This window comes from Armigeres subalbatus, chromosome 1 (assembly GCF_024139115.2).
Source record: "Armigeres subalbatus isolate Guangzhou_Male chromosome 1, GZ_Asu_2, whole genome shotgun sequence".
NCBI classification, from domain to species: domain Eukaryota; kingdom Metazoa; phylum Arthropoda; class Insecta; order Diptera; family Culicidae; genus Armigeres; species Armigeres subalbatus.
In genome coordinates, this window is record NC_085139.1 from 150,861,538 (window position 1) to 150,885,120 (window position 23,583).

The 23,583-nt window shown below is 38.4% G+C and overlaps 1 protein-coding gene across 2 annotated transcripts in view; it reads left to right on the top strand.

Annotated features, from left to right (window-relative positions):
• The first annotated feature begins 436 nt into the window (after window positions 1-436).
• LOC134207397 (uncharacterized) overlaps window positions 437-23,583 on the top strand; it is a 28,732-nt gene continuing 5,585 nt past the window's right edge. The window contains exons 1-3 of one of the 2 annotated variants that reach the window (XM_062683128.1): window positions 437-682; window positions 20,013-20,206; window positions 20,404-20,526. In XM_062683128.1, the coding sequence (XP_062539112.1) occupies window positions 20,039-20,206; window positions 20,404-20,526 (291 nt within the window). In that variant the 5' untranslated portion in view covers window positions 437-682; window positions 20,013-20,038. Of the gene's footprint in view, window positions 683-19,519; window positions 20,207-20,403; window positions 20,527-23,583 lie in introns of those variants that run through there. The other variant, XM_062683123.1, reaches the window with a different exon arrangement.

The following is a 23,583-nucleotide window of genomic DNA, read 5'->3' on the forward strand; positions in this document are numbered from 1 at the left end:
TTCCGTTGGAGAGCATATGTTACTCGCACAGATGTGTAAAATAAATTGAAATGCATCAGTCCCCTCGCAACTGGAGTTTTTTTTTTAATAATCATGGGGTGAACCCCTCAGAATCAGTTCATTTTTATTACAGCTTGCGAAAAACGTCTTTCACAAAATAACATGATTTAAATAACCTACAAAATAATCTTATTTCATGATGCAATTTTCGACAATGTCGTAAGCCTACGATGCTCCGGGATTTCATCAGATTTGCGGATTTTTTTTTATTTAACGTCAGGTATATATTGAAACAAGCTCATTCCATGTTCTTTATTTAAAGTGAGCGGATCGATTGTTTTCTTGTTCTAATAGCGTGTGGATTTTTTTCAAGTGGTTTTGCGTGTTAAAGATTTTCAACTGGTTTTATTTCCATCGAGTTTTGGCCAACTGAAACTGGGAAGGAGCGTACCCTTGCTGAGTCCTCCGGCGTGTGGAAGGCACTTCCGGCCACGCAAACCGGCCAGAATAAAAGTTTCGTCTCTTCGAAGCATCATCTAGCAGCAGCCGTGACTGCTACAGTTTTGCTGCCGAAGCCCTCATCGTCGCAGCGTATAACAAGACAACAACCTGCCTGCAGAGGAATTAAGGTCGACGCTGGTGGCGGATATAATTGAGTACATAGACAAAGCCGTCAAACTGGGTAACTATTTTGGTTTGTTTTTAGTTTGGTAGTGCTTAAAGTTTTTCGAACAAACGTTTTAATAGAGATTTTTCAAATAATGTTATATTATGTCATCAATTCCTACTATTCGCGTTACATTTTCCCTTCCATTTTTTTTTCTAGTTATATTTTTCAGTATTATTAGTTTTTCTCTCCTTATATTTTCATTTGTTGTTTCTTTATTTATAATCTTTTTTTTATTAGTTTAGTTTTGAAAAGTAGATATGACAATCACAACATTATTGAAATTCCGCTGTTTTTACACTGGTTTTGTAATGATAACAACAGCTAATGAGCAACAAAAACATTTAAAAATCCTTTGCAGCCCATAGGCCGTTCCCGTAGTCATGGAAATACAATTATGAAATCATTAAATGTTTCATATCATAAAATCATGTTTATAGTTCATGCTTGAATGCTTTTTTTTTATTCCTTTCTTTATTTGGTAGGCACTAAGTGTTACTTAAACGCTACTGTGCCGAGATCTACTGTGGCATTCTGCTGCCAGAATCCACACAGAATCTATTTTTAGATTTTCCATTATCATTATTGTTGTCGTTGCTTGTCCATCTCATCGTGAGTCCATTGTGTCCGTTTGTCCATGTCGTCTATCCAATGATCGTTGCATTGTTCGGTTGCCATTTGTCCGGGTAACGTTGGAGGAATGCCTCCGAGAAGAACAAGTTGTCAGTCGTCATCAGGCAGCCGTGACGGTAAGGCGTGCACCCCAGAACGCCACCGTATGTATGGGCTGCGGATCCGGCGACTGACGAGGGTTTGGTGGAGGGGCTGGGAATCGAACCCATGACCATTCGCTTGTAAGGCGAACGTGACTTGAATGCTTATCGGTCGACAAAATGCATAACCTGTTACACTTTGAACTACCATTTCCAAAAGTCAAGGGCGGTCTAGAATTAGCACCCCGGATTCTCACACAGTGGCCTCGAGTTCGAACCCCGTGTTGAACTTTAATTATTTTTATGGTGTATTATTATAACGCGAAAACACGATGGATTTATAACATCACATCGCAGGACCCTGTATATTATTGCTTCAGAGAATTGGAAAAGAGTATCTATGCATGTATTGGTGTAATTCGTCAGGTAGTAAATTTATTTTTAGTCTGTTACCACAAGGGAACATCCATAAATTACGTAACGCAAAAAATGGCAAAAATTTACCCCCCCTCCCCCCCTTGTCACAGAATGTCACATTTTCTTCGACCCCCCCCTAAAAATTTCGTCACACGGCCTTTAACCCCCCCCCCCCCTTCACTTTTTTTTTCGGAGACGATATAAAAATTTCGACAATATTTTTAAATACAAAAGAAGATATTAAATGATTGTTGTATTCATGAATTCAGTTTTTTGATAAAGTATTTCAACATAAAAAAAATAAATTAGCAGCGGTTATGATATACATTTATAAACTTACGCTACTCTTCAATCCACGGGTTTTGTAGATGATCATTGATCGATACTACTAGATAATCGCTTGGTTCGGCCGTCGTATCGCTTGTCAACGGTGGTGATTGAGGCAAATCACTGAGGTCCAACTCGTCTTCTTCAATCCACTCACAATCCATGTTTCCTCCACGGGATATGATAGCCATCCATTCACGTTGGCGTTTTGCAGCAACTCTAACCGGGCGCGTTTTTTTCGCGGCTGCTTGGGATGTTAGAATGGTCTTATGCGATTTTCTGTGTTCTCGGAGCATTACTGCTGAAGCAAAGTATATTCCGCAGGAACCGCAAATCCTGTCACCAAAACACTTTTCACAGAAGTACAATACCGATCGTATGGGATCAGCTTATATGCATTTGCCGATTTTGGAAGAATATTCTCGTTGTGGAGAGAATTCCAAGACGAACATCGAAGGAAAGTGTATTGTTTCGTCTTTTGCAGATCCAGCTAAACCATGATAGGTTTGAGAAAGTGAAACTGGTGGCGAAAGAAATCTGTTGCGCAATACATTTTGCAAGCTGCTTCTTAAATTTACAATTTCTGCAACAACGTACGATAAGTTATCATTTCGGAAAAGGTAGACTATTACAATTACCTGTGGGAACATTTCGCAATCTGAAGCAAATATTGACTGGTCCTCACGTGTTTTCAAACCAGATCTGATCGAAACCATGAAATGACTCTGGATCAAGCTAAGATGATTCCGGTTCGATATATTCGGCCACAGTTGAATAACCATCGATTGTCACCTCGTACCAGCATACTTGAAGTTCTGCTTCGCCAGCAAGATCAGTTGTCCTCAATTGGCTATCCAGATGGAACCAAAATGGTCGTGTGGAATTATCAATCCAGCTAGCTCTTTGCTCAATGGTGCCATACGTCGTTCAACTCGGTTGAATGCATTTCGACCAGCGCGTTTGTTGCCACAAACAGTGAATCAAGGTTGTTTTCCATGAAATGGTGAACTGCTGTCTGTATTACTTTTTGGTAGCACGGATTCTCATCCGGACCACCGTCGACGATAAAAATAAGGACAGGCTTAACAAATCCATCAAATTTTAGAAGGACCTCGAATGACTCAAGAGTAAGCAAACGTTCAAAATCTAAACCATGAGAGTAAGCTGTCGATGAAGAATGCTTCCCAGATCGAACTGCACAATGTACGTAGGCCCAGAATATCCTACCGCTTCAGGTTTTCCCTAGGCCATTAGGCTTTATTTCAATGCCCGCATACACCGAAGGAATAAGCTTATGCTTATTCGCGACCACCCAGTCGTGATCTGGGAGAGTTACCTTGTACTCCACATGCATAAGCATCGGTGCCTGCTTATTTGCGGCAGCCAACCCAATAGCAACTCTTGCTTTATCATCCTGACTAATGAAAACCAGTTTCATTGGGTCCCAGAATTGATGCGATTTCTTCGAGTGATCTGATTGATGCTGTACAGAACCGTCCGTCAGGATGTTCTTGGTGCTTAGCATTGCTTGCGCGTAGCAACTTTACTGGTACAGTATGAATATGTCGCTTACCTTCACTGGAATCAGCTCTTCTAGGGATCAGTCGTAGATATGTTGCTGATCGCTTGATGTTAAATCCTTTCGTTTGAAGAGCGGCAGTCAACTCGTTTAGAGTTTTCACACCTCACACTTTCATCGTGACGTCTGTCATGTGCAGCAGAGCCGTGCAATGCTTTGACGCAAATAGCCTTGAGCAGGTCTGGCTGCTCCTCTTCCAAACGAGGCCGTCCTTGCGACTCGCGAAACGTTAGATAATTTGCTGAAATTTGTTGCCATTATTGCGTGAAATTCGTATTTTTAATGTAATATTATACCTGCTTCCGGAATATTCTTCATTACTTGTAACTTTGCCTGCTCAGTTTTGTCACGATGTTTCTGTTGCCGAGCCTGTTGATTCACTTTTAGTTTCATGTCCATTTCTAGTTTAATTTTTTTACTCTTCAAATTTTGTATTTAAGCGAATACAAACGTCATCTGTAAATAATCCACTTGATTTCCTGTTTGACAGGAAAATAACTTGTGAATTGACGTCGTTGAGTTGGGTATTCAGGCTTTCTTGAGCTGGAGTAGAGCGTTTGTTAGCACCAGAATGTCGAAGGTGTGGCATTATCGGTTCCTTTTCGGCTTTGGCATCGATTTTGTTGTGGATTCGGTTGATGAAGTAGGCTTCGCAGTTGTGGTCAACGATTTGCCCCAGAACTGGAGCAACTTTCCCTGCTTTGTCAGTACAAGCCCTCTAATTCCTTGATTTTCTTCTCGACTTTCTCTTCGAGAACTTTAGCATCCTTCTCCTTCCATACATTCCAAAAATTCAACGGCTTCAAACTGGCATTGCTGTCTTTTCTTGTTCGGAAATGCTTTCACAAAGGCATTGAACAATGAGTGAAAAAGTGCAACCTCGATCCATTATTCAAACTTTCAAAGTAATTCCGGAAATAAACACTTCACACTGCTACGAAAAACTGAATGAACACGGGCTTGCATCAAATGTCATTAACAAAAAAACAACAAATGGAAGTAATGGGCGATTCCCGATAATTCGACAAATTTATTTTGATTGAAAATCTTCGATATGTTGTTAGCGTTTTTGTCGATAAATAAATCTTAATAAATTTATTTCGCCTAATACAACACTGTTAATGCAAAATCAATTTAATAGATTTCCTTTATTCATGCTTATAGTGGCAAACTAAGAGTAAACTACAATAAATCAGTCTGTCCGAATATACCAAAACCAAAAATTTCACGAGATCACAAATCTTCCCCGAAAAATCTTGGTTCCTAACTGATATAACATATTTTCACGTAATATTTTCATTCAATCCATTAAGATTTTCCAAACAACCATGCGTTTACCATCATTTCACATGCAATTAAGTCTTTTTGCACCACCTTCGGGTGATTTGCCCAAGGCTTATTTTTAAAACATATTTTTAATACGTCAGTAAGTCAAAAAATCCTTGATTTCGATAGGATTATTGTGAGATGTAGCTAGTTTTGTAAATTTCCTATCTGCACGTAGAAGACCTGCGGTATGTGAAAAAAACTGCTTTCATTTCATCTGCCGATAGATGAATATTGCGTACATGAAAAAGTTGGCCAAAATATTAAGTTATCATTATTGAAGGGAACTATTCCACTGAACTATGAAATGTTATTTTAGGAAGAATGATGTTAAACTTCTGAAAATAAACACAAACATGAGGAAAGAAGTAATTTATTTTGCTCATTTATTTATTTTAAACAAACTAAGACAGCAATTGAATGAAGAACCAAAACAGTAACATTTTTCCGGATGTCGAAAAGCAGCAAAACAAGTGCAATTTAAAGAAACACTTTTATCGATGAAATATTTGGCAGAGTAAACACCATTATTACTGGTTCAAAACCGAAAGATTTATTTTCATTAAAATTTATCCTATACATCGCTTTATACATTTAAGAAAAATGTGACGTTACGGTCAGGTCCACCCCCTCCCCCCCCTTTGTCACATTTGGTCACGTTTCATTCAACCCCCTCCCCCCCCCTAAAAGCGTTACGTAATTAATGGACGCTCCCCAATATATAAAAACTATGGACATTTTTCAAATGGGCCTAAATAATTTTGACCTTGATTTTTAGAATGGCGATTCTACGGTCAAGTAATGTACCTAACAAAAAGAATAGATTGCGAACTTTCTGTTGGTAACGTCAGTTACACCAAATATGCTGAATAAAGAGAGTATTAGTCATTTTAAATTTCAAGGTCAAATACAGTTACGCCTATTTGAAAAAAGTTCCTAGTATTATACTTTAAACAAAAAAAATAGGCCTGACTTGAATTCAACCTAGGCTTGTCACAAGCATCGCCACAGTGCACTCGCGCGTTAGCCGCCGAGTCCAATTTGATTAGTTATAGGAATGATGATTGAAAGCCAACGTAAGACACAGGGGGATTCCAATGAGTCAGCTATGAATAGTCACCGCTGAACTCGAATTTTACATGTAGTCGTTTTGGCAACTCAAGCATAAGATGTCGTTTTCATATATTGCATAAAACAAATTAAACGATCTTATACAGCCCAACAAACAATTTAAGCTGGTTTTTAGCTGAAGAAGACTATTTTTAGTTGAATAAGCACTCTATCAGCTTCCAATGTTTTTTTGAGAGTAGACTGGCGGATGTATCATTGAGATTTTGTCTTGCGCTGTGATCTTTTCGCGTATTATTATATCTAATCCATGACATCAACTTGACAGATAAACACGTTTGCTGGATTTCCTGCAGTAACATGACTTTAGCTGATTTTCAGTAAATCATTTAACAAGCCAGAGTGTATGTAATTAAGAGCCCTCAGACCATGCTGAGGGTGGTCTAGCTTCGACTCCCGGTGCCGGTCTTGGCATTTTTCGATTTGGAAATTGTCTCGATTTTCCTGGGCATATAAGTTCATCGCGTTAGCCTCATGATATACGAATGCAAAAATGGTAACTTGGCTCAGAAACCTCGCAGTTAATAACTGTGGAAGGGCTGAATGAACACTAAGCAGCGAGGCGGCAATGTACCAGTGGGGGATGTAATGCCAATAAGAAGAAGAAGTATGTAATTAAGATTAAGAGTCTTACCAAAGTCCAACCAACGTCTTACCAAAGTCATATGAGCACGTACCGCTGTGAGGTGTTTGATGTCAAATATCGTCAGAACAGGAGAATTGTGTGCAGGTTTTGACAAGCGATGATGAAGCGGCTTTCCCCCACTTTTATACTTGTGACACATATATGATACCAATATCACTGTACAGCATAAAATCATATGTCTGTCACCCGGAATCACGCTGGTATCACGATAGCACGATGATTTCCGTACCCTGCCCTGCGACCGTTGAAATGTACGAAACAGAACATAATTTGTTGTTTTGAAATGTCAAATACGCCGTTTGACATATGAAATAAAAACAAACATTTGCAAGCTGATTGAGTAAAATTCGTTTTTCTGCAATTCCGGATGATATTTTTCACAACATTGGCAAAATAATTATTCGTAAGCCCATTATTTGCTACAATTACGCGCTGAAGATGTCTTCCTATTTTTTCCTATATTTTGCCAGTTCTTGTGTTGTTCCCGGGAAAGATCTACCGTCACTTTTGCATGATATTCAATGGTTTGAGTTCTGTATCGTGTGATTTCGAACATTTTGTTCAAAGATCCTATGGGTTTTAATTGGAATGAGGTCTAAGGATTGGGAAGGATGCGGGCTCTTTGATTTGCCATTAGTCAGAATCTACTTTTTTAAATGGGAAGAATGTTTTGTACCGTTGTTTTGGACAAATTCAAAATTAGATCTGTAGTGTTTGGAGAGGGAGGGAGGAGAGGAGAGGAGGATCTCGTGGAGGTGAGAGTGGAGTGCAGATATAAACGGTAGTCAGCGCGAAGTAAATAAGTGTTTGAAAAACCTGGAGTTCCGTGTCCGAATAAACCTGTTAGGGGTCGTACACTAACGTAAGCACTTTGGGGGAAAGGGGGGGTCTGCCATTTTCTTACGTTCCATATAAATAAAAAAATATTTGTATGGGAAAAATCTTACATGGGGGTAGGGGGGTTGTAAAACATCCTTACAGGATCTATGACCCAATTGAACAATGCTGGCTTTATACTTCAAAATGTTCAAATGAGTTAAACGATCAGTGCCGTTTGCACTGAAGTCGCCCCAAACCATAGAATAGAGTGAATAACATCCGCAGAAATAATTGCCTTGCGGAATATTTGCAAGAACTCGCATATTTCTGCTAAAATACCTATACGAAGAATTGGAAAACAATGACGTTTTCATATCGATGAATGAACTGCTGACGCGAATTCATAATTTGTTAAAAAATATGGATAAATATTGTGCAATACTTATAAAAACCATAGTAACAGTTTATGATTTCTATATATTTTGATGAAAAATATAGTTTTGGAAAGCTGTAGAATTAGTTTCAAAACAAGCTGACAAATAGATACAACGGTGGAAAGAAAAGATGTGTGTCATCTTGTCACTGTACGCGTACAGCGTGATACGAAAATCATTGTGCGGAAATCATATGTCTGTCGATAGTATTAGAGTGACCAAAGTCGGCTGCCGAACTAAAATCAATCTATTCAGGACACAATCCAAGCCACACTGGACAAATAATAGAGCCATCCGCCATAATTGCCAACCGTGGTATCGAAGCAATTGAATACCTATTTGGTTCACATCAGTGAGCCAGAAAATCAGTCTGGGGGGTTTTCTAAATTGCATTTAATGGAGCAATTTCAATGTTAAACCTGTGATACTGGTTATACATTTTATTCAACTTTAAGGCTGGCGGACTTTGTGTCCCGTGACGCTCAAATATAATATATAAACAAACAGAGTAGGCTTTTTCTTCATTTAAATATTTTTTTTAAAGCTGCTGCTGCCTATTTTTTAAATGTTTCCAAGAAATCGGGAAACCTGTTAAGTACGCATCTTACTTTCTTACAAACATAAGAGAGCAGATTCGTGTTTTAGTCGAAAGATCTTTTAAGATTACCTATGTTCCGTAGATCTCCGTTAGTCAGGCCATCCGGAAGATGTTCCCAGTCGAACCAATCCTCGAGCACGGCGACACGCCACATCGTCCCTTACGCCAAATGCCCGGATTAGCAGCCAAAACTCCCTGATCCCGAATCCTAAGCCCGGTCCATCCTTAAATATTGTAAACTAACCTCGAGTCACCACGAGTACGCTGGCTCCTACCCCTTCCTTACTAACTGAAAAAATGACATTGATTGTTTATATCACAAAGAAACATGGCTACGCAAAGTGCTATACACGCCTGAGTCTACCAAATAAACGAACTTGGAGAAGAAATCGTGGAAAACTAAAATCAAGCGTATACTGATATTTTAATTCGATCTAGCTCAACCATTGTAAGAAGCACAACATCATTAGAAGAAGCACAATTGTTCTGCATAACATGGACCAGCACACGATACTTAGTATCATGCGAGTTCCGATTTCCCACGAGTTTTACCCCACCCAACACTTCTCGCTCAATTTCGACGGTGATCCTTTAAGGATTTTCTGCGACACATGCGGGGTTCTCTACACAGTAAAACACGTTTTCGGCAGATGCCATATTTACAAAATTCCCCGCTCAAACTACGGTATACCTTCGAGCATACGAGATGCTCTGATCGACGAAATGGCCATACTGGCAATCCCTTTCTCGTATAAAAAAGTTGTACAAGAAGGCTATAATTACACTCCAAAAGTCATATTTTGATAGGAGGCTCGGAGAACCATAGTGTTGTATACCAATCGACTCAGCTCGAAAAACAGAGCAAATGTCGGTTTGTGTACCCTTGGGATTTTTTTTGTTTAACACGTTTCATATAGAAGGATTTGACCGATTCTAGTACAACAGGTTTCAATCGACGGAGAAACGTTCCTATTTGGACACTATTGCTTTTGTTTGCTAATAAATTATGCATTTTGGATAAACTTTTCATTTATAACTCTATGGTTTCTCGACTGATAAATATATGTAATGGGATTTGGCTTAACAGTCTAAATTATTCAAACAATAATATTTTAATTAGCCGACGTTCCGACTGTGTTTGGCAGCCTTCTTCTGGGGAAATTAGTTTTACTGTTTACTGTTTAGTCTTACTGGAAAAGCCTTCTAAACACAGCCGAAATGTCGGGCAGTTAAAACACAATTGTTTGAACGATTTAGACTGTAAAGCCGAATCCCATTACATTTTTATTAATCGTTCTACAAATACACTGTTTACATTCAGATTTGGAATCATTAATCAACTTAGCCGTGGTCTCATAGTTGAGTAATTTTTAAGCAGCGTGATATAACCTCATGAAAGCCTTTAACCGCCAAAATGTAGGCAATTGAGTCTAACTTTATGCTCGATTTGTGTCGTCACTGCTTCCAAAACCTGAAAAAAATGTTCGTGCCTGCCATAAAAATTCAAACGAAATTGTCAAACCTATACTAATTCCGCCTTGAAAATGAACATCTAAGCTGGAAAAATTACAAAAGAATGTTAAATAACATTGTAAGATGCGTTAACTTTGCGCAAGGTGTTAATTATTAATTAAATTTCATTTTGATACGAAAGACCATTATTTTACACTGCTGAAAATGTTTTCCCCGAATCTTAAGTTAATTTTCGTTTACAGAGGAATGGAATCGAAGACACAGAAAATGCTCCGCGAATTGGAAAGAGAACAACTTTCTGACAATCATGAATCTACTTCATCGTATTCTAAAAATAATCATACTGGCTGATGGGTCTATACGTGGTATCACCGATAATATATTTCTGGAAACAAACCGGCTTTTTCATGAAATACATTGGTGTTTTCTTTTGAATGAACTCCTTATCTTCGGGTGCTCGACGAAGAACCAATAGCAAGGCCGCGTTTTCAGACGAGCCCCCGAAATCGTAATGTTATCAGCTACCCATTTGTACTAGTTTAGCGCCATAAATATGCTTAAATTGTATTGATATGTTCAGTTTGTTGTTCAGTGTGGTCAAGAGTGAAGTGTTTTGTGTTCGAAGATGCAGACTAGGATGAAAGGTAAATAATAGTTACTTCCATAGTTTACAAACTGATTTATTAATAAGTGCAACATAATTTTGGTGGGCGTACCAGCTGTTATTATGGATATTGCTACACCACTGTTTTATTCAAGTACTCCGTCGAAATGCACAGTTAAAATGAAAAAAAAAATTAGAAGCAGATAAAAACCATAAATACGTTTATTTGAGAAGTCATTTTACCCAGTTAAACGGTAAAATTAGTTGAATTCGAGCTTTTGGATTTTTTATTGGGAATGTAAGTTGAATGTGATTTGCTTCAAACTTTCAACCTAGCCTCATCAAAGGGCAACCTAGCCTCATCAAAGTAGTGCAAAGTTCTTCAATATTCATTGAATTCATACTTCGGGATATGACTATTGCCAGGCACTCTCCATGTACTCCCCGTGCTCCTCCTGTGCACGAAGTGTGCATCCATTTTGGCGTGGAACACCCGGCACATCACTGCACTATGGGGAATTCTCATACAAATGGGCGGCCAAAAATATTTTTTCAATAAAAACTGTTTCTATGCAACATATTTTATGTGCAGGAATATTTAAGAACCTTTTTTAACCCTTTAAGGGCCATCGTTAACCCTTAAAAAAATGTCACCCGCGAAAAAACTTTTTTTTTAATTTTTTTTCTTTGATATTGTTTTTTTTTTTCAATATAGCATGCATAGAATAGCAAACAACCATATTTCTAGTAATAATGTTGTTCATTTTCTAATCATAACGAGGTATAGAGAATAAAAACCACAATTTTCAAGAAAACTTTGTTTGCAGCGTTCTCGTAAACGCGCAAATATGCGCAAGCAAATCACTCACTAGAAGGTGGTACTAGGGTTATATTTCAATCCTTCATTTACAGATCAGGGGACATTTGGGGACATTAGGTTTGCGGGACCATTTTATAGCAAAGAATTATGATTATAAAAGTTTTCCTTTTACAACTTTTTGATATTAAACTTCGAGTGCAAAACAAACCGATCTATCGGAAAGCTAAAGTTCTAAGCTTTGAAATGGTATATAAAACCTTAAATTTGGAGAAAAAACGACTTCATAACATACGAATCAAAGTAAGTAATGATTTTTTTATTTTTATCAGCATTTTTCACGTCACCAGCCCATATCTTTTGACTGAATAAAAACAGCGCTTCAATATTTTCCGATTCTCTTATCTAGGGTATATACTCTCATAAATTAGACAAATTGGTGCCTGAACACTCACCTGCCTGGACTTTGGTACTTTGATATTCACCCTCATGCCATTCATCCCCTCGGCACGGGTCGCTTGACACCTTGGGATTCGGGGTTAGGAACGTCATATTGTCGGCTTCAACTGGATTACCACCCACTTTTATTTTATACATCCTACACAGTGACATTAGTGTTGGTGATTTTGGATCTGGAGAACTCGATACTGAACCTGGCGATATGACCGAATTTGCACCATTACGCACTAATTCAGAGTATCCATATCCCAGCGTAACGTAACATATACCAGCGTTACTGATTCCATTTACTTACGGATTAGCCAGTCGATCTAAGCTTAGTTATGCTATACTGAGTGGCATGGCAGAGAGTTCAAAACTTTCCTGCCAGAATTCAAATATAAAAGCAAATCAAGTCAAAAGTAATGATTAGTAAATTCGAGTTTTTATGTTTTAAGTAATTGCAAATATGGGAGAGTTGTAACTGCATTCAGCTGATCAATATAAACACCGTATCATATTTTAAAACCCCTTATCATTCCACATTATGGCGAAGTGATAATTCCTATGTAGAGCATCTTCTTCTATATAATGAAAATTTCCTTCCTGACGATTTAACTCGCAAATGGGTTGACCGATTTGCCAGATTTTTTTCCTAATCGATTGGTTTTGGGATCCGCAAGGTTTGTATCTACAAAAAGTTGGTAAATTTAACGGGGAAATGTAAAAAATCATTTGAATACAATTTTATGTCAGCTGTAGGGTAAATAAGTTTGAATTACCTACACGTTGCCATTCATTAGATATCTTTTTTTTGCGAATACTTTGTTAGGATATCAATAGCATCGGTATGAAATTTTCAAATACGGTATCAAGTAAGCATGTCTGGCTCTCGTCTGTCTCGTTTATTTTGCAAAATATTTTTAATGTCTAATGTCTCGTTTATTTTGCAAAATATTTTTACATGTCGCTGCCTTTTATTACATTTTGCTATGCATTCTAACTTTGTTTAATAAACTACTTTTTATGACAACTTCGTTCTACATTCAAAAAACAAATATTACAATCCTGTATAAAATCTGTATGTATATATCCAGATTCGGCAAGGCTTCAATACTAAATAAATCTTATTATACAGATACTGTATTGAACTTTGTAATTTTTGTAATTTTTTTATGCAATGATTGTAATAAAATCTTCTATATTTTTATAAGGCTTTTTTTTACAGATTTTGCAAGGTTTCAATGCAGAACTGTATTAAAATCTGTCACTCGGTTGTTGGGTGTACTACTTATGGTTCTACAACAGAACAAATAGAAACTGTAAATAAGTCGAGTCAAGTGCGAGACACTGAAGACGACCGCACAGTTGTGGTCGAAATACGTATCTGCAAAGATATCGAAATAATTGGTGGAATTAAATGGAGGTTGCTTAACTCGTCTTAGAAGGTTGTAAATAATGTTCAAAAAAACAGATTAATCCACCTGATGGTTCCTTTCATGTGTATCAAAGGTGATGGTTTCTCGTGAATCATATAATATAATGAGATAAACACTTGAGGTAAAAAGAGCACTTTAGGGAAATAGCTGCCAACCACGATTTTTAAAATTTATTTTGATGCGATGTAGGCTATTTGCTGTTTTATTAATACACGCTCCTCTATCAATAACATTAGCTAAACAGACAAATTAATTTGTATTAGCTTCGATTCGGCTTGATAACTGCTGAAAAAAAACACAAACAAATTGTGTCTCACATTTTAGCACACATACACACATACAGACAAGAGCTCAATTCGTAGAGCTGAGTCTATTGGTTATATATAATACTATTGTTTTCCGTGGTTTCTATCAAAAGTATGATTTTAGAGTGATCATAAAACCTTTACCTTAATTTGTATATGAGAAACTTAATAAAATAAACATGGAAAAACTAACGGAATGAGTTTGAATATTACCAAATTTATTTATTTTCGATTATAAAAACGAAGTAATTTAGATCAAATTAATTTGTAAATGAATATAGACTTGAAATAACAAAATACGACCAACTGTTCGCATTCCAGGGATATATTTTTCTATTAATCATGGTATGTACATTAAAGCCTACGCGCTGCGTTCCATTTTAATGGAAACCACCTAATCGGTATGAGAAACGCCCGTTTAATGTGACTTACAATATGTAAACAATCGTTGGCCACTTTTGCAAATCATCGTTCCTACCTTGCCCAGCCGCGTGGCTGTGTAAGTACAAAAATCACCTTCTGAACTTTTCTACAGATCCGCTGTCCATACTGCAGGGGATACTCCCAGCTATTTGTGTTATGATTTCATGCATCTATAAAACTGAATGACGTATTCTTCTTTCGAAGAAATGATTTTTAACAGCACGCTACTTACGTCTACAATTCAGTAAACATGTAGCTTGTTTGCAAATTGACAGCAAACGCCCGGTGAGAGCTAAAAAAAATGCGTTCCGGTTCATAAGTCCCGATCGCTGGAACCGCGGCCCCTTCTCGCTGAAACCATTCATCGCTTCAGCTGATCGATTCAAACATTCACGATAACAACAGTCAAAGATAACCCATAATACACATTTATCAGCTGTTCGATAAGTATGTGGATGTGGAAGAAGCGCAAATAATAAAAATAGAACCAACCATACCTACACTGGAAGCCGACACGGGCCTCTTTAGGTTACGAAGGTGACGTATTTGTTCAAACAGCGTGTTTCCCCGACGTAACGTCATCGTTCATTCATAGATTTGTTGCCCGGTTCACTCGTCGTACACTCCCACCTGTAGATTTCTTGCGTTGGCTTAAAAAAATGTGAGAAGCCCCATAGCATGGTCAATTTGGAGAAATATTTGTATATTTTTCCCACTTCTCTATTGAATTGATTACTCAGCGAACAATTAAAGACACGTCATGCATGTCCTCCGGTCATTTCACGATTTTTTATGCCATGACTCCAAAATCTTCTCTACATCCGCTGCAACACGTAGGTAAATCCATTCCTTCACGACAGTCATGGATCACTGCCGAAGTGGTTTCGCTGGAGTACGTGACCAATCTAGCTATTATTTGCATAAGTAAAATAAAACATAATCCTAATGAATTACATCTTAATCATCACAGTTAATCAAATTATTACACATATTATCAATCATCCATACGTCTGGTTGAATTCCAGAAGTTCCTTCCGGTGCTTTATCACGACCGGAAAACAATTAAGCGAATCGCGTGCGGTAGGTGTGCCAATTTTGATTATAAATAGCAATCATAGCATTTCTAAAAATGTCATAACACAGTCTTATCAACCCTCAATTTTATAAGATACCGGCGTGCCCCAGCGCCAGCTTACTGCCTTCCAACTTACACCACCCCTAAGCTGTATGTAAACAAATGGATGAATCAGGTATCAGCTGCGAAGCAAGTATACGTAGATGATTCTACACAGCTACGTCGTTCATTCATGAAACTTTCCCTCTTTTGAAATTACGTCATTAATATCACGACCAATACAGCGAACCGCGGACCTCGCTGGCGCAAACATTTGTAGTTAGTTCTTCTGTGGAAGCAGATAAAAAGGAAGGTGCCTACTAACGTTCAGCATAAATGAGAGCGCGCCTCGCGACTATCCCAGTGACGATGATTCACTCATTTTTTTTCCATGCGGTTGAGAGAGATGGGCCTGTGTGGTGCCTGATGACTAGCATCGCTGAACTTGAATCACGTAACACACTCGCTCGCGTGGGACAGACGCTGGAACATTGCGGATTCTAGCCATCGTCGATGCCAAATATTCACCGCTAAAATGTGGCGCTAGCTTCCGTCATTAGGACGGTACTTCACCGAATATACCGCTACGGATATGTTGAGCGTGTCCGGAAAGGATAGAGCGTTCTAATCATTATGTCATAACTATAAACTAGCGAACTAATAGAAATGCACGTTCAAGCTATTAGACATCTACAGCAAAAATCCACAATTATAGCCCTAAAAGGATAAATTATCTTTTCAGCACTGCACAATTCAAACAAACTGAACAAATTCAGGCGACAACTAATAGCAAACGAATGATTTATCAGTATGAATCTCCTCATATTTTCCCATTCTTTGCATCGTAAAACCTTCCCGGCTTAGTGCTGCTTACAAGCCAATTGTCCGTGAGCTTCTTCCCAAAGTGTTAAATGCCTGAAAGGAGTCAAATCTCAAAAAACATCAAACAGGATATTGTGCTCAGCACTTTTATATACGTGCCAACATGTATATATTCTGTAGATCTGCATAAAGAAAAAGTAAGCGTACATCATAAAGGTCTACGTACAGTGGGAATTTATGATCTGGCAGAAACCAGCACCGCTGATCTGACCAATGCGGATGAGGCACGATGAAAAGCACGGAGACAGAGAGGGAGCAACAGAGTGCAAGACCGAAAACGCCGATCTTGCCGGTGGATTATGCTTCTCATTTGCTTCCCGGTGGTGTTGAGACTTGCCACCCATATAACTCTTTCGCTACATGCTACATTGTACAAACATAAGGAAAAAAAAGTGCAAAAAGCAAAACTCTCAACATAAGTAGGTAATGGCAACCATGACAATACCAAGGCGCAAAACAATTGCAGCGCAATCAAAGAACAACATCTTGAATTGATTTGTATGAGTTATTTTTATGGCTTTGGACACCTCTATGACAAGTATCATTGCGCGGATGCAATACATCGGTAGACATGGTTGAGTTGTAAACTATTTAATTTTTATCAGAATGCAAGAAAACAGTTCTGTGCTATTCGATTTTCAGTAATGGCGGAAATACATTTGGCTCTTGTATAATCTTTTACCAATTTTAATAATCAGTTACTATCCGGCCCGAAAATATTTATTTGTATTTTTTTTTTGCTAAATATTTTTAATTTGATCTTGAACAATGATTTCCAAGCGAATTTTTCATGTAATTGTAGTGATCCATTAGACATTTCCTGCATTATTTTCGACATTCCAGCCGTTGTCTCGCAGATCCGGAATGTAAGATTTTCATGTAAGCAAATAATCAGCCACCTCACAGCTCAGTGTTCATTAAGCACTTCCTCAGTTGTTTACTGCTAGGTTCCTGTTACAGATAACATTTTTGTATTCATATATGACGAGAGGTGTTCCAGTGATAAATGCTACGTACAATACTCGGAGGAAATCTTCGTGTCTGGCGCAGACGCTAGAATCACGAGCTTTACCAAATATACAAAAGAATATCGAGAGTCGTATAAAATACGGCAGACTTCAGTGAGCTGGTCACTTAGTTTGAATGTTGGAAGAAAAAATAGCGAAAACAATATTTAACTGAAAACCGGATAGAAGCCTTTGTGTGAAGCAATGAACACGTTGGCTACAAGCGGTAGAACCCTAAACAATCGAGTAAACTGGAAGAGCATCGCCCAACATCGACGAGTATGGAGCTCTACAATACGCCAGGTTTAGGTTTTACTACGCTGTACGCTGGATATATAACGACTTAAGCTAACATGATGACACTGTATGTTCATGAAAGTTGACAGAATTTCTAACCCGACTATTTCCTTGACTAGGATCCCTGGGCATAAAAGTATCATCTTGTTAGCCACATAATATACCAATGCAATAATAGTAACTTGGCTTAGAAACCTCACAATGAACACTAAGCTGCTAGGCTGCAATGTCCCAGTGGAGGATGTAATGCCAATAAGAAGAAAAAGAAGATTCTTATAACAAAACGCTGAGAAAATTTCACTCAAATGTATTAGTTTATTTAATGCACGACACCAACACCATTAGGAGGATCAATCAGGGGTTTTCTGCATTCAATCACAAATTTTATAAAGTTTTTGGGATATCTCTCATCGTTTTAAAACGGCCATGATAATGATATTGTGATATTGATGGTAGTACATACTGGGGCCACTTCCATGGGAAAAATGGCCACTACTTGATCGAGCCGGAAGCATGACTTCCTACGTGTCAAACTTCATGATTGTACAAAACAAGCTCTTTTTAATATATTATAAAGGCATTTGATCAATCTGGTGACATTCCGGGACATTTTTCTTTCTCTATCAAAGTAGGTAATTGTTTAAACTTAGATAAGTTTTTCCATCACCAAGACCCTGGAATGCTGGTTCCCTGAAGAAACTAATTAATTTTTGATCAGTTCTGAAACGCAACTTCTTTCAGGAAACAAACATTTCAGCGTGTCTCGAAATATTACCAGATGGATCAAAGGTCCTCAGAACACATTGCAATGAGCATATTTTTTACAAAATCGTGAAGTTTGACATGCTGCAAGCCAGGTTTTGAAACTGACCAACATATGGCCACCTCCACCAAAGAACCAGCATTCCAGGGTATTCCCTCGTAGTTCCCCCGAGGAAATCACCATTCCAAGGTATCCCGGAATGTGGAAAGATGGACCAAAGTTTTGCACGTCGTTAAAGCCGAGCTTAAGAATTCATGAAAATCTAGCTCGGAATGTAACCAGAAGGACTGAATGCTTTCAGAACACATTTCTGTGATCATGTTTTTCAAAATCTTGAAGTTTGACACGTAGCAAGTCATGTTCCCAGCGAGATCAGGAATTGGACGTTTTTTTTAGGGACGGGAGGTTACCCCAGTACACCCGTCAATATTCTCGGAAACATGGTCATTTCCCAAGTGATGACCAATGTTGAAAAAAGTTCGTTTTTGGGTTCGTTTGAATGTTGCGATCATTTATGAACATGCTTCAAATATATGTATGAAAATACATTTTAAATCACAAAACTTTTTTTTGCCCGCTGTCAGTGCGATATCAATTTCCATATACCTACTTGCAATGTTTACAGCATTCTTCGTATAATGCAATTCACGTGTTGATGAAGAATTAGCTATTCGAAATACACAATTACAGACTTCACCTCAATTCAATTCCAGAAGATTCATATTATCTTTGTCAGATTGTCGAATCTAACTTGGTTCACTTAAAAACAATTTCAAATTATAACAATGTTCACGTAGTAGAATAATAAAGTAAATAAATCATACAGCTGCTTATGCGAAATCGACTGCACTTCATTAGCTCAATTTCGAAAAGAAATATAATTCTGCTACCTTCACGAAAACGTGGTATTCTCGAGGAGCCCGCAAGCTCCATCAACGACCACACCACTTTGTGTCCTTGCGTGGCTCCCTGAGCTAACGTCGCTGATGAAGTAAGAACAAGAGGCTGCACAAGCACACCCCGAACGGTCTCCAATAAGCGCAACAAACCACCGGAAAAACCACCCAAACATATTTTTTCTCACTCCCGTGATTTCTCTCGCCTCTCTTACTCATCATAAAACACAATTGTACAAAACTCAACAAGATGCGACCAACCGCCTACCGACCGCAGGGAAAACGACTACATACACCTACCGTATATAATTTTGATCTTTTTATCATACCGTGTGCTCGGACAGGAGAATATCCACTCGCCTTCTCTCATTCAGAGATCATTTGTGTAAGGGCCCAGTGGCCGATGGGTACATAGAGAAATCAATTCATAGCTTTGCGGACGGTCGTGGAAAAGTGTGAAGGGGACGAAGCGAAAAAACACCTCACAGTCATTCAGTTTTGAAAATTGAACTATAAAGTCAGTTGAGTTCAGAACGTTGAACAAGATAGACACAAAGCTGTCAGAAGGAAAAAAAAAAGATAAGCCGGGTGGGAAAGTTCCGAAGAGCTTTGCGAGTTGAAAACGATACCACCGTTGCGAATTCGCGTAATTATCTCAACAGAAATATTATTTGCTCAAATGGTGTAATTGGGAAAGAATCCTTTGAAAACAAACGTGCATTACTTCAAAAAGTGCCTGAAGCTAATAAATGTGTGCAAATATTTGTTACGTCTCCCAAATGTATTTTGCAAGGACACGTGCCAAAAAATCGTTACTACAATTGTGTGTGCATTTCGATAGAGTACATGTGATACGAAAAACCATGCTTCGACTAAGTAGACATCTATCTGAAATTACAGTGATTACGCGGTGCTCCATATCATGGATGCTAGTGATCAGTGCGTGCATAGTGGGGTCACATTGTTTACCTGTGGATCACTTTGAGTTACAAGACGATCTGTGGAGAAATCCTTGCTCTGTTGACAACTTCAAGTCGTCCAATGAAACCAAAACAACCCTCTCGCCGATAGAGAAAGCAGACTACTTGAGTCGGGTAAGTTTCGTCTAAGATTATCACATCGAGCTTTATATTACAGTTTTCAGGACATTTCAAAGCATAATTACAGTATAAATCCATAAATTACATGAAAAAGTGATCGACTATCAATGTACCTTGAAGATCAATTTGATAAAAATAAGAAAAAAAACATTCAAAAATTAATTTTAAATTTTATCTCGTACTTTCTGCAGATAAACGACTCAATCGCTCGCACTTTGTCCGAGTTAAAGCTAATAACAGACAACCAAGAGAATACAGACTGGAATTCAGCTCAAAACCAAGATACTTACAAGTTCTTGAAACCCTTCAGAAAGGTAAGCAATAGTTAATGTCGAACAACTTGTTAAAACTCATGTGTCACGACGCTACAGTTCAAAAAAGTGGTTAAATTGAGGCGCATCGAGACGATAAAGGTGAGAACAAAATTTCCGCGCGTATGAATAACCAAACACCGCGCACATGCTTTCGTTTAACCGGTAGCACACAGTAGGCTAATGATAATTAGTTCAAATTGTTCGATTCTGCTGAATCGGGCGGCAAAAGCATGGGAAACGAGGAATTCCTTCTGCCGTCGGTGCGAAATTGCTCGAAAATCATACTCATTTGTTCCTTTATTACCTCAATCATATGCCCCTGACTTGCAGGATAACGAATTTGGCACATTATACAGTTTGTTGTTACTAGTGCCGTGCTTGAATTTACGTTCATGAGATTGATTAGTGAAGCTGCATACTTTACTATTTATCCTTCCATGTGCTATCCAATGGAAAGTACGATTTATTTTACCGCGCTCGGGACCATGGAAGTGGGCGCTCAACATATTTTGCCGTTCTCTATCCGTACCGCATATTGAGGCATATCATTATCATAACGATATGATCATGATCCATATGAGAGTGCAGTGCGTTCCGTGTCGTGCGAATGTTTTCTGCATCCCTCTTGATCGTGGTACGCTCCGTGCAAGAAGCTTATCATTAAATTATCTTTCACGCTTCTGGCTGTTCGATCGCGTCATTGTGCGTTCGTCCATCATCACCGCAAGTATTCAATATTCTGAATGATGTTGTTGGAGGGAGCTTCGTACAGCATCATTCCATATTTTCGCTTATTAATCATCTTTATGGGAAAACATTTTTTTTTATAAAATGTCCATTGGTTGGGAGCATTTAAATGAAATCCATGCTCCAGGACTAGTCGGATTCTAGTGCTAGTTATTTGGGCTACTGGAGGATGAAACCGCGAACGAATATCAAATTCATATTCACATACATGATTCACACGCTTTCGTCAAGCGCCTGCTGGCCATGATTCGTCATCATTTTGGCCACACTCACTGCAGAACCTAGATGAAACCGTTCAGTTTCCCTCCAACGACAGCGATATACGATTTCATAACGAGAAGTCGAACGCTTGAGCCCATTTTTTTTATTTGTTCAAATAAACAGCGACGAAGGGATCAACAACGTCAAATCCAGCACTCATGTTACGAGGCCAATAGCAAGATAGGCAAAATAAAACTTTTGATTTTTCTATTCATATTGCCAAATTGTATAAATGTTTATAGAACACGAATCGCCAAATAGACAAAAAAAATCCCTACAGCGACGGCAAGGCTCTCTTGTAGAGCGCAGATGTAATGGTCTCAGGGATTAATCAAACAATAACATCAGGGATGTTCAAACATCAATGTCAATTGTAGCACTACCAGCCTTATAAGATCTCGGGTTGGTGGCTACTCTATGTTTTGTACAACATGGCCAATTCCCGACGGGAGTTTTGCCGATGTACAGTAATCTGAATAATAATGCCACATCTTTTGGACATGGGGAAAACTATTCTTGTTATAAAACACTCCCTAACTCAAGCGCAATTCGTATAGATAAATTATTCTGTGCATCAAAACACTTATTTAATCTCTAATGGTAAATCTTTTTTATGAATTTCTCGCATTTTAGTGATTTCAATGTGGTCGGGGCTCAGTAAAACCGTCTTACGATACTTTGTCCATAAAAGGAAAACTTATTATATTCATTTTTTTTTATTTTGCGTTCTTTTGTAAGTCTTAAAAACTAGGTTAGTTTGGGAAACCGAAACACTCGCGGTTGAGTCGAGGTTAGTGACATTTTTTTCAATGGGATGGGAAGGGATTTATAAGAATTAATGGTGGTGTTGTTGCAGAGCTGCGTTTGATTATCTATAACGAAATGAGAAGAAGGGAAAGCAATTTTTTAGAAATTATACTACGACGAGATTTGGATAGTTAAATAGGAGTTACAACGGACGTGGTGTGAGCTATTTACAAACTCTAACAACAATACGCTTCAAGAACAAGTAAATAAGTGGCATGTAATCGATATCAAGTCATGACAGCACCTCTTTTTCGGACTTCTGTCGTCTTCCTCGGACTCGGGAGTGTCAGTCAGCTCAGATCTTATTTCACGATGTTCGGAAAGCGTGCGCGCTTGGTATGACACATGACGCGAATGCAATCGCGACCCATGTCCAACACTTTAAACCACGGTTTATCCGATACCTGTCGGAATAAAGAACGTAACCATTTACCCATCACCCTATCCTTTCATTTATTTAGCCAACTTGTCAAGGCCAATGCGAAATTTTTTTTAAAGGCGATTTGTCGCTCGTAAATATTGCCTAGTATAGCGCCAATCTTAGCCAGAAGTCCGCTTTCTCATTGCCTAAAATTGAGCAATGCGAAGGGACCCAGGCCATTGTGATGGTGTAGGAGCGTTTGGACAAAGCTATCTGTGCTTTGTTGTCTTCATAGACTGAATGGCTTCCAGAGAGCTTAGACTGTCAGTGAAGATGAAGTAGTGGTCAGGTAATGGAGAGGCAATATACTCTATTGCAAGGTGAATACATAATATATTAATTTCGCCAAGTCAACCAGCTTGGATTTTTGTATGGAATTAAAGCGTGTTTGTTCACCTTTTGCAATGAAAATGAGCTTTTCACCCCCGCGTTGGCTATTCCCATCTACTAACGAAGTCATTTGACCTCACATATATAAAGATCTTGCTCTATTGTAAAGTGTATGACCTCAAACTCTGCGATGTATACAGAACAAGGTTCCTGAAGCTTGAATGAGGCGCTATGAAATGTGTTATGATCTCCGAAACCAGTGGAACCATTCATTTTTCATCCGTCTGTGAAAAATCTTCTATCCTCGTTAGAGTACCCGTACTTGCTACAAAACAAAGAATGGTATCAACGACGCCCGATGGTACTCAGGTATTCCATGAAGCTCTTGCTTCATGGATTTATCGAAAACTACACCAGAACCTACGAAGTTTGAGAAGTTATCGATCATATAAATTTATGGATACATTTTTTTTTATTTCGCACACTTCATA